This window comes from Brassica oleracea, chromosome C2 (assembly GCF_000695525.1).
Source record: "Brassica oleracea var. oleracea cultivar TO1000 chromosome C2, BOL, whole genome shotgun sequence".
NCBI classification, from domain to species: Eukaryota; Viridiplantae; Streptophyta; class Magnoliopsida; order Brassicales; family Brassicaceae; genus Brassica; species Brassica oleracea.
This window is the reverse complement of record NC_027749.1, coordinates 27,833,668-27,846,093: the sequence shown is the minus strand read 5'-3', so window position 1 is coordinate 27,846,093 and position 12,426 is coordinate 27,833,668. Positions and strand designations below refer to the sequence as shown.

Here is a 12,426-nt window from a genome sequence, read left to right as displayed (position 1 = left end):
ACTTCCGAAGGAGATGACTTACAACATTCAGGGTGAGGAAGTTACTGTTACGTTCTACTATCCATGGCTACCTCCGAAATGCACAACTTGTGGGAAATGGGGACACTACAAACAGTCATGTAGTCAGAAGAAGGAGGAACAGTTGGAGACGCAGAGAGATGGTGTAGAAAACAAGGAGGATGGTTCAGATTCTGTAGAGATACAAGTTAAAGGAGGTATGGATGAGAAACATGAGAGCGGTGTAGGGAATGAGGAAGAGAAGAATGAGGTTGAAGAAGGTCAAATTGTAGAAGGATGGAAAGAAGTAACTCCAGAAAAATCAAGTCGAAGTGCTAAGAGTTTGCAGTGTAAGCCGTTACACATAGTTACAATGTCTAGATTTGCTGCTCTGGGTAACTCAAAGGAGGATGAAGGGGAGGATGTTCAGGAAAAAGATGAGAATTTTGAGGAATCGGATAAAGAGATAGAAGAAGATAGTAGTGAGGAGGACAAATCTGAGATGGAAGAAGTAGAAGAAAGGCAGGGAAGGGAAATTCTACCTCGACAATCAAAGCTGAAACACAAGGTTCTAACGGTTGCTTCGAATCATGCTAAGGGTAAAGACCCTGGCAAGAAAAGAGGTTCCCGTAAACAACACTAATGGCTGGGTTCTTCTGGAACGTACGCGGATTCAACAAACCAACTAAGCATGCCGTGGTACAAGATTGGATAAGGAATCAGTCATTTCAGTTTGGGTGTTTAATATAAACTCGGGTAAGGGAGAAGAAGGCAGTGGAGATAGTTTCAGATGTGTTTCAAGGTTGGATTTTTTTATCAAATTATGAGTTTAGTAGATTGGGAAGGCTTTGGGTTGTTTGGAATGCAGAGGTTCGAATGACGCCAATTTATAAAAGTGGGCAGATGATCACTTGTTCAGTGCTTCTGCAAGGAGAATCTGAAGAATTTTTCTGCTCTTTCATCTACGCTTTGAATACGGTGGAAGAGAGGAAAGAGTTGTGGGTAGATATGCGTAATCACAATGAAGCTCCGATGTTCAAGAATAAAAAGTGGATGATTCTGGGAGACTATAACGAGATTTTGGATGGAAGTAGGCATTCTGCTTTTGAGAGTTCACCAAGATTACCAATGGGTATGCGAGACTTTTAGGAGGTAAGGGATTGCAAGTTGACTGATATGGGGTACCAAGCTCCGCAGTTTACTTGGTGTAATAAAAGAGATGAGGGTTTGATTTGCAAAAAGCTGGATAGAGTGCTCGTCAATGAAGAATGGTTGCTAAATACACAAGCTTATAGTGTTTTTGAGCCGGGAGGATGTTCAGATCATTTACGTTGTCTAGTGCATTTGAAAAAGGAGGAGAGGAAGAAAAGAAAACCATTTAAGTTCACAAATGCAATAGCTGGAATGCCTGAGTTTGAAGAGTTGTTAGTAGACCAGTGGAGATATCGAGAGAAATTGTTCCACTCTACCTCAGCCATGTTCATGCTTACTAAATGGCTTAAGGATCTTAAGCAACCTTTGAGATTTTTGAGTAAACTAAACCTAGGAGATTTGCCAAGGAAAACGAAGGAAGCTTATCAGGTTCTTTGTGCAAAGCAACAAGAGACTTTGGATAATCCTTCACAAGATAGAATTCATGATGAGTTGCAAGCTTATGAGAAGTGGAAGGGGGCAGCTGATTTGGAGGAAGATTTCTTGAAACAAAGATCAAAGATGCACTGGTTAGATGTGGGGGATGGGAATAACAAATATTTTCATAGCTGGGTAAAGATTCGAGAGGTTAGGAACCCGATTCATGAAATTCTTTGTGCTGATGGTTCTTTAGCCACAACAGAGGAGGATATAAAAAGAGAGACTGAGCGCTACTTCACGGATTTTATGACCTTTCACCCACTGGGGTATGAAGGAGCTGAGGTTGATAATCTTCGAGAGTTGCTGGGATTTCAGTGTAGTGAGAAGGATTGTATAATGCTGGAGAAGGAAGTTACTAAGGAAGAAATAAAAGGGGTTATATTCAAGATGGCAGACAGTAAAGCTCCGGGGCCAGATGGGTTTACTTGAAGCCAAGGAGATGAAAGACTATCGATCCATCTCGTGCTGCAATGTCTTGTATAAGGTAATATCAAAGCTTCTGGCGAACAGATTGAAGGGTATTTTGCCAAAATTCGTAGCAGTTAATCAGTCGGCGTTTACTAAAGAACGGCTTCTAATGGAGAATGTGTTGCTGGCTACAGAATTGGTAAAACATTACCATAAGGAGTCGGTTTCTTCTCGTTGTGCTATAAAGATTGATATCTCCAAAGCCTTTGATTCAGTTCAGTGGTCTTTTCTTATAAACACTCTGCAAGCATTGGGGTTCCCGGGGAAGTTTATTCATTGGATCACTCTCTGCATTTCAACTGCTTCTTTCTCGGTGCAAATTAATGGTGAGTTGGCTGGGTATTTTCAAAGCACAAGGGGATTGAGACAGGATTGCTCTTTGTCGCCATACCTCTTTGTAATCAGCATGAATGTTCTATCGAAGATGATAGATGAAGCAGCAAGGAGGAAGAAGATTGGATACCATCCGAGTTGTAAAAATCTTGATCTTACTCATTTGTGCTTCGCCGATGATCTGATGGTTTTCTCAGATGGGACAAAGAGATCAGTGGAGGGTATTTTGGAGGTCTTTGAGAAGTTTGACAAGATGACAGGGCTAAAGATAAGTTTGGAGAAGTCTACCTTATTTATGGCGGGTATCTCTAGTCAAAAACAGGAGGAGATTCTCCATCTTTCCCATTTGGAACGGGATCACTACCGGTACGTTATCTTGGTCTTCCTTTGTTGACTAAGCATATGACAGTCTCAGATTTTCTCCCCCCTGTAGAGAAGATTAGGAAAAGAATTGGTTCTTGGACGAATCGGTTCTTATCCTATGCAGGAAGATTGCAGTTGATTCAGTCTGTTATCACTAGTCTCACAAATATTTGTATGGCAGCTTTTAGACTACCAAGTGCGTGTATTAAAGAAGTTGAAAAGCTTTGTTCTGCGTTTCTTTGGTCTGGTCCGGAGTTAAATGGGAGGAAGGCTAAAGTTTCTTGGGGTGAAGTTTGTAAACCAAAGCAAGAGGGTGGTTTGGGTGTGAGAAGGTTGAAAGAAGTGAATCTGGTGTGTAGTTTAAAACTGATTTGGAGAATTCTCTCGGCTAACTCTCTTTGGGTGAATTGGATTAAAGTTTACTTGATTCGGAAGGGGTCTCTGTGGATGTGGCGAAAGATTTTAAAATGTAGAGAGGTTGCGAAGAAGCTATACAGGGTGGAAATAAAGAATGGGAGGAAAACATCTTTTTGGTATGAGTCGTGGTCTCCTTTGGGGTGTTTGAAAGATCTTCTTTGTGATAGAGGCTATATTGATATGGGAATTTCTATCAGTGCAATGGTGTGTGAATGCAGTAGACATCGAAGAAGATTCCATAGAAATCCTATTTTCAATAGAGTTGAAGAGGAAATTGATAGATATAAAGTCAATATTACAGAGGAAGAAGATGTATCTTTATGGAAAAATGGAAAGGGACGTTACAAGAATTGTTTTTCATTGAAGGAGACTTGGAAATTGACTAGAGTGCAGTATCAGAGTTGCTACTGGTATAAAATGGTCTGGTTTAAGCATGCTACTCCAAAATTCTCTTTTGTTCTGTGGATGGCGATGAAGGAAATATTATCTACCAGTGAAAGAATGAGTAATTGGGGTGGCAGTGTTGATACTACTTGTGTGCTTTGCCGAGATCCTATGGAGACATTGGCTCACCTTTTCTTTGACTGTCCATACTCTTCTCAGATTTGGGAGGTTTTGACAAGGAGGGTTATGGGTACTAAATACACAACGAGTTGGAGGGGTATTATGCGAGTGGCTTTGGATCATACTCAAGGGAAGATCAAGATTTTCACTTTGCGGTATGTTCTTCAAGCTGCTGTGCACACAATTTGGATAGAGAGGAATAGGATAAGGCATGGGGAAACTCCTAAGCCAGCAGATTTGTTGATCAAATGGATTGATAAGGCGGTGAGAAACAAATTCTCAATTATAAAGAGTTTGATGGAGGGATGGTATATTGGTTTAGCACAAGATAGAAAAAGGAGATAAATTTTTTTTCATTTTGAGTTTTTCATTTCAAAAAAGTTACACTTGATGTAAAACAAAGAACTTTTTCTTTTTGATTTAAATTTAACATTCAATTCAAAAAAAAAAATACTCATATTAAAAGTATACTATATATCTATGTTAATATCATTTAAATTTAATTATATATCATATACGATAGATAAGATTGATTGTTTTTATTTACTTACTCTAAAATGATTGCAACTAAACAAGAACGGTCGTTTGATTTATATGCGCATGTCAATTTATTACATAATAGTAACTGATTTCTTAGTTAGTTAAAATATAATTATTATTTTATTATTTCATAATATGCAGAAAAACATAAAATAAGTAATAAATATAAAATATTTATTATGTACAAGGCGTGAATCTTAACCTAAGTATGTATCTCTTTAATAATTTTAAATCTTAAACATTTTCTAAATCTCATGCCAAAACAAAATAACGAAATGAGAATAAACTCAAAAATCAATATTTCTATCGAACAATAACAAAAATGAAAAAAAATGACATAAAAATGAGAAAAATATTGAAGATAGATAAGATTGACACGTGAACGTAAAATTCTCATAACCATAATTAACTTTTAAATTGCTAAATCATGATATAAAACCGAGCTGACATAGTTTCATTGTAACCAAATAGTAGGTATGAGATTCTTCGGCCTAAACGTTAGATTCTTATGCGATAAGTTATTTTTTGACCTAAAATATTTTTTAAAATGGAATCAGCTCATCAGTAAACAAAATATGTAATTAACAAAAAAAAATTTAAAAAATTAATTAAAGGTCAAAAATATTAATTAGATCAAGAAAATAAATTCTATTTTTTTATACAATATTTCGTAAATAATTTTCATATAAATTCACTCTACGCAAGGCGGAGATATTATCCTAGTTATTATTAAACCTCCAAATCATATTCTCCCAACCTAAATCCCTAATTCGTTTCTGAATCTAATAATTCCAAATGGTTTCTTTTCAAAACCTAAATCTAATCGTATCAGTATATTATAACTCATACAACACAGAGTCACACATCTTAAAATTGACTCTTCCTTTTCATACATATATATCAACAACTAAACCGAAGACTTAGATGTCCGTAGCTCGTGTACCACTTAAAGAAAGTCTTCAACTCTGTTTTGATGGGAGTGTATCAACCTAAAGATGAATGGAGACACTGATGAGCTCGAAGATATGTCCCATAGACTCAAGCCAAGACTACTACCTTGCCACAAAAACCTTCAAAATAACATATAATTTTTAGATTGAGAAACGAATTAGAGATTTAGGTTGGGAGAAGATGAGGTTTAATAATGATAACTATTAATATTCTTTTTTTTTTTGTGCGACAATAACTATTAATATTCGTACAAGTTACCGTAATTGTAAGTTGTCTAGTGGTTTAGTTTTCTAAAAATGTAGTTTTGGTAACAGAGTTCAATTACCTTGAGGAATAATTTTTTTCAACATTTCAAAATGTCGTATGAATTTAACAGAGATTAAAGATGGAAACTAACCATGTTAACCATTTTAACTACATCTTAAAAATGGTTTAGTCAAAATATGTTAGAACTTAAAATGGTTAGTTAAAATAATTTGAGGGTTTAAGTAGTTCGAGAAAGTTGATGTTTTTTAACTAAAAATTTTGGTGATTTAAATTATATTTTTCTATTTTAAATTTAAGTCCATTTTTTACCGAACAGTGATGAAGAAGTAAATAAATATTGAGTTAAGAAGAAAATAAACATGGGTGGGAGAGTTTAGTCGGAGAAGAAAGAATGGAGAAGAAGACGAAAGTGGTGGTTGTGGGAGGTACGGGCTACTTGGGCCAGCATCTTCTTCAAGCTTTAGCCGGAGATCGTTACGACGTCGCTTTCACTCACCACTCTTGTCCCCTTCCCCGCCTCTTGCTCGAGGCTTTCCCACATTTTCCATCGTTTCATGTCGATCTCAAAACCGGTCTTGGTTTCCATTCCATCTCCCACCACTTTGGTCAGGTTCGTCGAATCAACTATCCTTTCTTTCGCCGGATCTCTACCCAGATTCAAAGAATTAATGTGTGTGTGTTAGAGACTCTCTGGTCTGAAATCGACAATTTGTTTCCAGCCCGACGTGGTCGTGAATTGTGCAGCTCTCTCTGTTCCTCGAGTCTGTGAGCAAGATCCAGATTCAGCTCTCTCCATCAACGTCCCTTCATCCCTTGTTAACTGGTTATCATCAGCGTTTCCGACAAAAAACAAAACCCTGTTGATTCATCTCTCTACTGATCAAGGTTAACAAGTCATATGTAGAGAGAGATTTTATCACACACACCCATCCTTTCTTTCTTTTTAATTTGATTGGATTTCAATATCAGTTTATGAAGGTGTCAAGTCTTTCTACAAGGAAGAAGACGAGACTCTCGCGGTCAACGTTTATGGCAAATCAAAAGTTGCAGCAGAGCTTCTCATCAGAGATAAATGTCAAAACTTTGCTATATTGAGGAGTAGTATCATCTTTGGTCCTCAAACTCTATCACCACTCCCTAAGAATCTCCCAGTTCAGGTTCCTTTCTGATACAAACATTATCAAAGTTAGATCTCTTTTCTGAGTATATTGAATTGGCCTTTTTTTTTTTATAGTGGATGGATAGTGTCTTACAGAAGGGAGACACGGTTGATTTCTTCCATGATGAGTATCGTTGTCCCATTTATGTTACGGATCTCGTTAGCATCATCTTGAGGTTAATTGACAGATGGGTTCTCTCAGGTATATTCTTTCTCTTGAGTCATCATAGTTCGGTGAAAAAAGGTAACATGTTGTTGTTGCCTTCCTTCAGATGATAAACAGATGCGGCTTCTTTTGAATGCTGGTGGACCGGACAGACTCGCTCGTGTTCAAATGGCGGAAGTGGTTGCACAAGTCAGAGGACACGATCTTTCCTTGATTAAACATGTTTCTGCTTCATCGGTAAAATGATGTTTTCACTCTCGCTTGTAGAAGAATATTGTAGAGCAGTCAACTGTTAATGGGTGTGAACTGTTTTGCTTAACTAGGTTGATCGAAGAGTGGTGTCACCAGCAGATATATCAATGGACATAACTAAACTCATTCAGACACTTGACATCTCCCCAACTTCTTTCAAAGACGGTGTTAGATTAACGCTTCAGTCCGAATCTCGTTCCCATATCCTCTCGTAACATTGTTCCCTTATGACTTCCTTACCTACCGCTGCTTCTTTCCACTCCATAAATTTCGGTTAATAAAACCAAATATAATATGAATAAAGGATTGAAACGGTTCTGGTTTTATTGTTTACTTTTGTTTTGTTGTTTTACAACTAAGTCCTCGTTCCATCTTTTTGAGTTTAAAATAAATATTGTATGTTAAGATAACGTGATCTATAAACAATTAAACTTCAATCATCAAATCAAGGAAGGTTTTGGTTCAAACTATTAAGTCATTTCTTCAGATTAGGACATCTCCAACCCATAACACCATTTTAATGTTAAAAATACACTATTTTAGTGTCAAAAAGTTTTTTCATTTATAACCACAACGACAAATTTTACACTAAAATTTTATTTTTGATTTTTATATTATTTAGTTAGAAATTTTATTATTACTTGATATATATATATATATATATATAATCAAATTATTATATAATTATATTGTACAAAAATGTATAACACTAAAATATCTTATATATTAAAACAGAAGTCACAATCTTGATTTATGTGTGATTTTTTTAAATGGACCTAATGGATCTATTCTTAGAAAGTCATGTTACGTTTAATCTCTAATCTTATCATTTAAATTTTGGTCCTACCAGAAATTTTTATTGAGCTATCAATAATTGGATTTAAACAATAGATAATCAATTGGATTAAAAGATAGTATAAATTAAATAGATATAATTTAATGTTGTAATACTATACCTCCATATGTTAATAATTTAAATATTTGTCGATGTTAACTTTTAAAATTATAAAGATTTTTTTTTAAATAAAAAAATCATATTATCTAACAATGATTAATTTTTACTAACTTAAACCAATGAAAACCAATTTTAAACTACATAGTTTATTTTAAAAATTAAACAAAAACTAAATGTTTAATTATTTCTCGATAATATAAATCTATGAAGCGAAAAGTTTAATTTTTTAAAAAATGTCTAAATTTCTGAAATGTTACAATATTTTTGAATATGACAATAAAAAAATATCTTTATATATATAGTTACGATTTTTATAATGAAATAATAATCCGAAAATATATATATATATATATATAAGAAGATACAAATACATGTGAAAGTTTGAAACAATCTATTCAATGAAAAAATATACCGTAAACTTATTATGTTTTAAAAATTGATAGACACATATATATTATAATATATACCAATTTAGAATTGAAAACAAATTGTTTATATAAAAATAAATGAAAACAAAAATCCGCGCGGTTGCACGGGTCGAGATCTAGTTCGTTTTAAAATAAATTATTATTATTTTTAAATATAATAATATTAAAATAACAAACTAAAATAAACTATTCCAATATCTGTAATTATTATATAATTATTTATCTATTTTATATGTGTTTATCTTGCTACTGATATTTATTTAGTTAATATTTTATTAAAAAAAGTAAGTAAACAGTGTTTGGCGTTGTGAATAGTAACGCACCAAATTTGGTGCGGTATTGTAGTTTTGTACTAAAATGATATAATTTTTGCAGTTGGATTGGAGAGGTTTTGATGTAGAAATTACACTAAAATGGTGTTTTGGAGTTGGGTTGGAGATAACATTATATGGTATAAACTTCCATCTTAGATTTGGAGGATAAAATTAGAAAAGTTTTTTATTTAAGAGGAATGGTGCACAATTTTAAATTGGCTAGTCAACCATTGGACTAAGCCCATGACCATGACGGTCGTCAAGTCTGCCGTATTTAAGCTTGATAATGTATAAACATAAAAAAATGGCTCGTCCAATTGGGGATGTGGTATTGAATACAAGAATTTAATTGATCAATAGCTTTCAAAGTATTTTATAAGATTTGATAAAAAAATTAATGCATTTGTCTAATTCTGTTGTTCTGGATTTTAAGAGAATGTAAATAAATTTGATAGATATTAATTCCTTTAAATTCTATGAACTTTTACACAAAGAAAAAATTGAATAAAAAATTGACTAGTGAAAGTAACAAAAACTTAAATCATTTTATTTCATATAATTAAAGAAAATCATTTAAGAAAAAAAAAACTTGATTAATGAAAATCAATGTTCAAGAAATTGTTAGGCGTTAAATAAGTGCTTTATAAAATATTATTGATTAATCGGGCACCTAGAACTTGTATGTGCTTGATTATGCATCTAGAACGATTTTTAAAACACTTAATAATAGTAATTTAATTAATTATAAGGCGGTTTATAGGAATATAAATTACAACAAATAATATATTTATATCTTTGTCAAGATGATAAAATATTTTAAAATTTATAATGAAAATTACAATTTCAAATCTCGTATATTATAATGATCAATAAAAATCTTGACATATATATCTGATGGATAAGCAATATAAAACTTATCTTAAAATCCCAACCCAAAGACAAAGAATTGGTTCTATACATTTTTAGTAATTTTTCCATTAAATTCCTTTCAAATACAATTACCACAAAATCCACCAAAAATTAAATAACACAAATATTTAATGGAATTAGGAAATCACTAAATTGAATAACACTAGAATTTAAAAGATTTCAGAAGAATGATTACAAATACTTAATCTAATAACATAAAAGTTTCAAAATAATAAAAGTTTCAACAAAAACTCTAATTCCTTCGAATTCAATTGAATTTCTAAATCCAAGAATAATGAGATTTGGACCAATCTAATGACATGAAAAACAAACGAAGAAGAAATGAATAGAGCCCGAGAATAATATCTTTGGCACACAAACCCTATAATAAGAAACTAAATCTTGATCCGCACAACCGTGCGGGTTTCTTATTTCTATACTAAAATATTTTAGTTTATATAAAAAATTTTATCAATAACTTAATGTAATTTAGTGTTATATATTATGTAATTCTATAATATATATGTTTACGTGGCTTATATATTATTACTATAATTTTTTTATTTTTGTAACAAAAATTATTTTGGAAACTTTATTATGTAAAAATATTACTTTACGTACTTTTTATTTAAAATTTAAAATTTATATGAAAACAAATTAAATTTGAACCAAATAGTAAAGAAGAATTTTTTTGAGATAATGTGAAGAATTTTTTTAAAGAAATACTATAATACATTGTACATCAAAATAAGCTTGTAGTAAATATTATATTTGAGAAATACAATAAGTTGGATAAATATCTTCTTTTAATTTTAAATAGAAATGAATCTTTCTAACAAAATCTTTGTAATTTTTATTTTTGAAAATTAATCAGTTGAAATTGTTATTATCATTGAATATATAATTTTAAATTTTCATATATAAATCAAAAATAAAATAAATTTTAATTTCTAATTATATTTTATGATAAATAATTTAAAATTAATTACTTTTGTATATAAAATTTAAATTGATTCTGAAAATTGTTTTAAAATATTTTGTTTAGAACTTTCTTAAAAAAATCATTTGTATTCAATTAAAAAGATAAATACTATAATATTATAATTACTTGATGTAAACTTTAATAAAATTTTAAAGAATGGTCCAAATTAAAAAATCACGAAACATTCATCACTACAGTATATATATATATATATATATTAAAAGCAATTTATTATAAAACCAGTATATGGTTGAATCCATAGAAATGTATTTTAAAATATTATATATTTATCAGTACATTTTTGTTAACACAATATCTTAATAAATATTGATACATGTATAATGTATAACATAATTAATAATAATAACACTTATTATGCAAATACAATAGTGTTAGGATTTTAATATTTGGTTCGATTTTATTATTTGCATGGTGAAATTCTAACATTATTTTATTTGCATAATAAATATTAATTATTATTATTACTAATTAGATCATATGCAGGTATTAACTCTAGAATAATTAAATGTTATTATTATTAAGTATATTATAAATGGTTATATGCAACTATAATTATATATTGATGGAATAAATATATTTTTGAAATTATCCATATCTAATAACATTTTGATGGAATAAAAAGAGAATTAAATATCTTGTTAGGATATTGTTATAAAATCCAAAAAAAATAAATAATGTAAGCAACTTTCTAGGAAATGATCCATTTAAAATATCACACATTCAAGAAGTCAAGACTTCTCTTTTAATAGTATAGATGAGTTAAATTAGTACAAACTAAACTAAATATGATGAACAAAAATAACAATTAAGGGAATAAATCATTAAACTACTCTTAAACATACACATACAATGGAACAAATAGCAGAAACAACACATTATTTTTAACACACACAAACTAGAAATTCACACATCATCGTTTAACAACGTTGTTGACAAGAATGAAAATAACTTCTTTTCCCATGGAATTCTACATATTGGATCACCTTTGCGAATAAAGAGAAACCATTGATGACAAATAGTAAAGCCGTAGAGGTTTACAAGGATGCATTGAAGATATTGAATTACTCAATACAAATTTGGTTGGGATATTGTGGTTATGCTGTCCAAAGATTATTTGATCACGTATCTATCCCAATATTATTTGATCATCAATCAATCAGAAAGTACGCGTTTAATTATCACCACCCCCTCCAAGTACATCCATATTGAACTAGTGTTTTCTTTGTTGACTGCAGCTTTTGTGCTTTATTTATTCATTTCAATATACACTACAAGAAAACATGAGATTAACGGCGGTATTCCTCGTGAGTTCGTCGTAAAAGAGGTTTTACGAAGAATTAGCGAGGAATCATGTTCCGTCGTTACTCGTTCGTCGTAACGCATATTTCCTCGCCAATTCGTCGTAACTTAGCGAGGAAAACATTTCGCCGTAAAGACGAAGTGCATCATTTCGTCGTAAAGACCACGTAATCATTCCACGTAAGGAGGTCGCTATATTTCCTCGTAAATACCTCGAAAGGTGTTCCTCGTAAATTACACGTAAATATCTCGAAAGTATTTCCTCGTAAAATACACATAAATACCTCGAAAATATTTCCTCGTAAAATACTCGTTTAACCTTCCTCACCATTTCCTCGTAAACTTTCCACGTGAATAAGTCCTAATTTAGCTACGAATTTACTTCGTTTTTTTATTTTACAGAATTTAA

General features: G+C 31.6%; 1 protein-coding gene and 1 pseudogene across 1 annotated transcript; both read left to right on the top strand.

Moving 5' to 3' along the window:
- The first annotated feature begins 688 nt into the window (after positions 1 to 688).
- Positions 689 to 4,119, top strand: LOC106323903 (annotated as a pseudogene).
- A 1,747-nt stretch (positions 4,120 to 5,866) lies between these two features.
- LOC106327266 (methionine adenosyltransferase 2 subunit beta) lies at positions 5,867 to 7,468 on the top strand. The gene is made up of 6 exons (XM_013765380.1): positions 5,867 to 6,142; positions 6,252 to 6,417; positions 6,502 to 6,689; positions 6,767 to 6,893; positions 6,964 to 7,094; positions 7,181 to 7,468. The coding sequence occupies exons 1-6, from the start codon at positions 5,924 to 5,926 to the stop codon at positions 7,322 to 7,324; spliced, it is 975 nt and encodes a 324-aa protein (XP_013620834.1). The 5' UTR covers positions 5,867 to 5,923; the 3' UTR covers positions 7,325 to 7,468.
- Positions 7,469 to 12,426: the final 4,958 nt, after the last annotated feature.

Bases quoted from the DNA above. Each gene is read 5' to 3' on its own strand.
- LOC106327266 (XM_013765380.1), top strand. From the start codon at position 5,924: ATGGAGAAGAAGACGAAAGTGGTGGTTGTGGGAGGTACGGGCTACTTG. The intron at 6,143-6,251 runs GTTCGTCGAATC...ATTTGTTTCCAG, and splicing joins TCTCCCACCACTTTGGTCAG to CCCGACGTGGTCGTGAATTG. The intron at 7,095-7,180 runs GTAAAATGATGT...TTGCTTAACTAG, and splicing joins AACATGTTTCTGCTTCATCG to GTTGATCGAAGAGTGGTGTC.